A 6,000-nucleotide genomic window follows, 5' to 3' on the forward strand; every position below is an offset into this window, starting at 1 on the left:
TGGTTTAATTTCTGGGTCCTTGATCCACTTTGAGTTTGTGCATGGTAAAAGATAAGGATTTTGGGCTGGGGATGTGGCTCAAGCGGTAGCGCGCTTGCCTGGCATGCGTGTGGCCCGGGTTCAATCTTCAGCACCACATACAAACAAAGATGTTGTGTCCGCCGAAAACTAAAGAAAAATAAATAAATAAATATTAAAATTCTCTCTCTCTCTCTCTTTCTCTTTAAAAAAAAGATAAGGATTTAATTTCATTTTTCTGCATATAGATTTCCAGTTTTCCCAGCATCATTTGTTGAAGACACTATCTTTTCTCCAGTGTATGTTTTTGGTGCCTTTGTCTAGTATGAGATAACTGTATTTATGTGGGTTTGTCTCTGTGTCTTCTATCCGTACCATTGGTCTTCATGTCTATTTTGGTGTCAATACCATGCTGGTTTTGTTACCATTGCTCTGTAGTATAGTTTAAGATGTGTTATTGTGATGCCCCTTGCTTCACTTTTCTTGTTAAGGATTGCTTTGGCTATTCTGAGTCTATTATTTTTCCAAATGAACTTCATGATTGATTTCTTTTTCTATTTCTATGAGGAATGTTGTTGGGATTTTAATTGTAATTGGATTAAATTTGTATAATGCTTTTGGTAGTATGGCCATTTTGACAATATTAATTCTGCCTATCCAAGAACAAGGGAGATCTTTCCATCTTCTTAGGTCTTCTTCAGTTTCTTTCTTTAGCGTTCTGTAGTTTTCATGTAGAGGTCTTTCACCTTTTTGATAGATTGATTTCCAAGTGTTTTGTTTTTATTTATTTATTTTTTGAGGCTATTGTAAATGGGGTAATTTTCCTAATTTCTCTTTCAGAGGATTCATCACTGACGTATAGAAATGCATTTGATTTATAGGTGTTGATTTTATATCCTGTCACTTTGCTGAATTCCTTTATTAGTGCTAGAAGTTTGCTGGTGGAATTTTTTGGATCCTCTAAATATAGAACCATGTTGTAGGCAAATAGTGATAGTTCTTCTTTTTCTCTGCATATCCCTTTAATTTTTCTTTGGTCAGTTTAATTGCTATGGATAGGACTATGTTGAATAGAAGTGGTAAAAGAGGGCATCCCTATCTTGTTCCAATTCTTAGAGGGAATGTTTTCAATTTTTCTCCGTTTAGAATGATCCTGGCCTTGGGTTTAGCATAGATAGCTTTTACAATGTTGAGATATATTGCTACTATCCCTAGCTTTTCCAGTGGTTTGAACAGGAGTGGGTGCTAGATTTTGTTAAATACTTTCTCTGCATCTCTTTAGGAGATCATGATTCTTATCTTTAAGTCTATTGATATGGTGAGTTACATTTATTGATTTCTGTATGTCGAACTTGATTGTGTTGCACCATCTTTTTAATATGTTTTATATGCAACTTGTCAGAATTTTGTTGATAATTTTTACATCTATATTCATCAGGGATATTGGTCTGAAGTTTTCTTTCCTTGATGTGCCTTTGCCTGGTTTTGTTATCAGGGTGATACTAGCTTCATAGAATGAGTTTGGAATGACTCCCTTCTTTTCTATTTCATGGAATAATTTGAAAAGTATTGATGTTAATTCTTCTTTAAAGGGCTTCAAGAACTCAGCTAAGAATTTCTCTGGTCCTGGGCTTTTCTTAGTTGCTAGGTTTTTGATTGTGTCTTCAATTACATTGCTTAAAATCAATCTGTTTAAATTGTTTATGTTCTGATTCAGTTTGGTTAGGTCATATGTCTCTAGAAGTTTGTCAATATCTTTGAGATTTTCTATTTTACTGGAGTATAAATTTTCAAAATAGTTTTATTATCATCTGTAATTTCAATACTGTCCATCATGATATTTCCTTTTTTTAATCACAAATTTTAGTAATTTTGAGTTTCCTCTCTACTTCTCTTCATTAGTATGCCTAAGGGTTTATCAATTTTATTTATTTTTTCAAGGAACCATCTTTTCATTTTTTGAATTGTTTCTTTTTTTGTTTCAATTTTATTGATTTCAGCTCTGATTTTAATTATTTCCTGTCTGCTACTTCTTTTTTTTAAGGATGGAAATGGTTTATTAATTATTATAGTAAAAAATACATCATATATGTGTGTAAATGTGGGTATGTGTGTGTGTGTATACACACACACACACATATATGCATAAATCAAGAAGCAGGAGGGTGTAAATCCTGGAATCACTAGCATTTATACCTGAGTGGTAACATTAAGGCTGCATTCATTCTCCTTTCTTCTTATACTTTTTATGTATAATAGGTAAAGATTAATAAAGTTGGCTTCCTCTGTAAATCAAGGCACCATCATTAGCTCCATCATAACCAGGACAGGGGCCAGGGTGGGGCTAAAGATTCCCCTCTCAGAAACCATGAAGAGCCAAGATGTGACTCCCTAGAACACCCCCACCGGCCTCACCCTCCACTGAGGCAACAGCTATCCCTGCACAGAGCTCTGTGTTAGACATGGGTAGGGAACAGAGCCCAAAAGAGCCCCTGGCCTGATGGTGGGCTTTGGAAATGAGGGGGAAACAGGCAGCAACCTTTAAATATTAACACATTAATACTCACAAATGAATATGTACACTGTCACTGGCGCTTGGTCAGCAGCTTTGGGGCTAGGGGACTGTCTGGCTCTGTGAGGCTTGTGCTCTTTCTCTTCTTCTCTGTGGGCTATCGAGATGCTGAGGCTGGGGTGCAATCAGGCTCAGGTGGGATCCCCAGAGTGTGCATGAGGCCACTCAATCTTCTTGTCATTGTTTGGTCACAGGGCCACAGTACCCTGGAGACTTTGAGGCTGAACACAGCTCCTGCATCAGGGAGGCCCTCCCAGCCTGGCCAGGAGTCCTGGAGGTCTTGTCTCCAGGCTCAGCTTTCTCTTTTTGCACCAGCTGCTGCAGGGTCTCGAACTCAGTAATCATGTCAGGGGTCAGGAGGTTGGCTGCCTGCAGCAGGGAATACTGTTTCTGGGCCAGGCACAGCACCTGTAGGGCCAAGTGCTTATAACGATCCTCATCCAGGTTCTGTGGTGATAGGTGGCTGGCCACTGGCTTAGGCTGCAGGGTCAGACCAGCAGACTCTGACAGTGGGGGTCTGAGGTTCTGCTCCAGTGTCTGGGTTGGAACCTCAGTAGGGTCTTCATCCTTATCCTCTGGGATCTGCTCCTGGTCTGAAGAGCTTTCTTCTATGACCCTCTGTTCCTGGGCCTCTGTCCCCAGGTTCCCCGCTTGAAGATCTCCAGAACCCATGTGGAGTTTTGGGGTCCAGGGCTGGCTGCGGGGACGGGACAGTAAAGGGGAGCTAGGAAGGTGTTGCTGTTGAGGGCTCAACTTGGGGGGCTGTGGGAAGCCCTGCTGTGGGGCCTGGGCTCCTGCCTCATACGCTTGAAGCTTCTTCCTTAGGGAGGCCACCTCAGCCTGGAGCTGTTGGCAGATGGTGGCATACTGGCTGATGTGACAGTCTAGACTGACCACGTTGCTCTTCAGCGTGAGTCTGATCTCTTTGGCCCGGTCAGCATATTTGAGGGTGTTGTAAGTGTCCTTGTAGGCCAGGCTAGAGGGGCTGATGGCAGCAATCATCACTGTGCGGCAGTTGCCCCCAATGGAGTCCTTCAGCAGGCGGGTCAGTTTGCTGTCTCGGTAGGGCACGTGAGACTTGCGGCCCTTTGCATCCACCAGGGCATTGAGGACATTGATGAGGGCCAGCAGAGAACGGTTGATGTTGGCACCCTCCCGCAGTCGCTCCCCCTTGGCACTGCTGCTGGATGACCGCTCTGAGCCAGCCAGGTCAATCAGGCTCATCTTGGCAACCTGCAGGGCCTGAGTGAGTCCTGGGACTCGGTCCTGTTTCTTCACAAAGATCTGGAAGATGGCATGGGAACGGGAGGAAGCAGCATTGGCATCTGTGGGGTGCTCGGTGCGGTTGTGGTTCCCCCTGGTCAGCATCTTCAGTAGCTGCTCAGCTGAGGCTGGCTGGTGGAAAGAAAGTCCTTGCACCACCACACCCTTGTCAGGGTCCTCGCGGATGATTAGGGGTCCCTTGGGCTCCAGGAGGTCATGGATCTGTTCATTGTACACCTCCAGGTAGCTGATGAGCACCTCGAATTGCTTCTCCTCCTGGCAGGCCTCAAAACGCCTGTACAGTTCCATGGTGGTCAGGTACACGATGCCAGGGTCCCCCTCCTTTCCCAGCATGGTGTGTGTCTTCCCAGCCCCAGTAGCCCCATAGGCAAACACTGAACAGTTGTAGCCCTGGAGGAAGCTGTCCAGGATTCTGCACGTGGTGTGCTGGAACATGTCCTGTTGGGTGGCCTTCTCACCAAAGACCCGGTCGAAGACAAATGTCAGGTCCTTGCCCTTCTTCTTGGGGCCGTCATGGGTACCACCCCATTTGAGGCCCCCATCAGGTTCCTCAGGGTCAAACACCAGCACCCGCTCGTCCACCACTTGAACCACAGGCCACCGCTGACTCTCCAACTCCCGAGGGGTGGGGGGTCGCACCCGCACCACCACCTGCACCATGTTGTCCTGCACAGCCATCACCATGGCAACACCTGGTTCAGAGGGGTCCGCCCAGGACTTGCTGGCGCAGCGGCAGAGTTCGGTGATTGTGCTGTTCTTTCACATTCTGCCTCAGCGGGCTGGCTCAGGCTCCCGTCCCAGAGCAACTGGGTCCGCATGTCGGAGACCCAGCGCAGGATCCCGCAGGGCCTACTCCACCATGGGCAAAGCTTACCTTTGACGGGCTCCCCGCCGCTGGTGTTGCCGCTAGTGTGGAGATCCCTCTGCTACAAACGGAAGCGCTCAGACTCAGGAGCTCGCTCAGCACACCCTTCCCTACCAGGTCCAACCTTCACCCCACCCGGCACGTTCAAATTGTCTTCTTCTTTGGGTGCTGATTTTTTTCTTCTTTTTTTCTCGGGGTTTGAGATTTAATGTTAGGTCATTTAATTGTTGACTTTTTTTTTTTTTAAATAAATAAGCTCAATGCAATGAACTTTCCTAGTGTCCCAGAGATTGTGTTGTACAGTGTTCTCAATTACCTCTAAGAATTTTTTTTAATCTCCTCCCTTATGCCTTCTGCTATCCATTGGTCATTCAATGGTGTATTATTTTAGTCTCCAGGTGTTGGAGTAGTGTCTATTTTTATTTTGTTATTAATTTCTAATTCCATTCCATTATGATCCAATAAAAGGCAAGGTAGTATCTCTATTTTTTTTTTTTTTTTTGTATTTGCTAAGAGTTGCTTTGTGTCATAACATGCGGTCTGTTTTAGAGAAGGATTCTTGTGCTACTGAGAAGAAAATGTATTTGCTCTTTGATGTATGAAATATTCTATATATGTTTGTTAAGTCTTAATTATTGATTGTACTACTGAGTTCTATAGTTTCTTTCTTTTTTTTTTTTAAGAGTAATCTATTGGTGAGAGAGGTGTGTTAAAGTCACCCACTATTATGTTGTGGTCTGTTTGATTCTTGAAATTGAGGAGGATTTGTTTGATGTGCTTAGATGCTCTATGGCTTAGGCATAAATATTTGATTGTTATGTCTTGTTGATGTATGATTCCCTTAAGCATTATGAAATGTCCTTCTTTGTCTTCTGATTGACTTTGGCTTGAAGTTCACTGTATGTGATATGAGGATGGAAACCCCTGCTTGTTTATGCAGTCCATGTGAGTGATATATTCTTTCCCATACTTCAGTCCTTCAGTCTGTGGGTGTCTTTTCCTATGAGATGAGTCTCTTGAAGGCAGTATCTTGTTGGGTCTTCTTCTTTAATCCACTTTGCCAGTCTGTGTCTTTTGATTGATGAATTTAGGCCATTAACATTCAGGATTATTATTGAGATATTATTTGTGTTCCCAGTCATTTTTGTTTATTTTTTTATTTTTAATTTGACTTGGATTCTCCTTTGATTGGCTTTCCCTTTAGTGTACTTTTTCCTTTTCCTAATTTTCATTGTTGTTTTTCATTTCCTCCTCCTAGAAT

At 43.4% G+C, this 6,000-nt stretch overlaps 1 protein-coding gene across 1 annotated transcript; it reads right to left on the bottom strand.

The window, feature by feature from the left end:
• Window positions 1–2,603: 2,603 nt before the first annotated feature.
• Window positions 2,604–4,564, bottom strand: LOC114098020 (kinesin-like protein KIF18B). Its single transcript, XM_034637255.2, is given in 2 exon segments — window positions 2,604–2,776; window positions 2,779–4,564. Coding segments are annotated over 2 exon segments (1,953 nt in total). The 5' UTR covers window positions 4,559–4,564.
• Between the last annotated feature and the right edge of the window lie 1,436 nt (window positions 4,565–6,000).

This window comes from Marmota flaviventris, chromosome 8, assembly GCF_047511675.1.
Source record: "Marmota flaviventris isolate mMarFla1 chromosome 8, mMarFla1.hap1, whole genome shotgun sequence".
NCBI classification, from domain to species: Eukaryota; Metazoa; Chordata; class Mammalia; order Rodentia; family Sciuridae; genus Marmota; species Marmota flaviventris.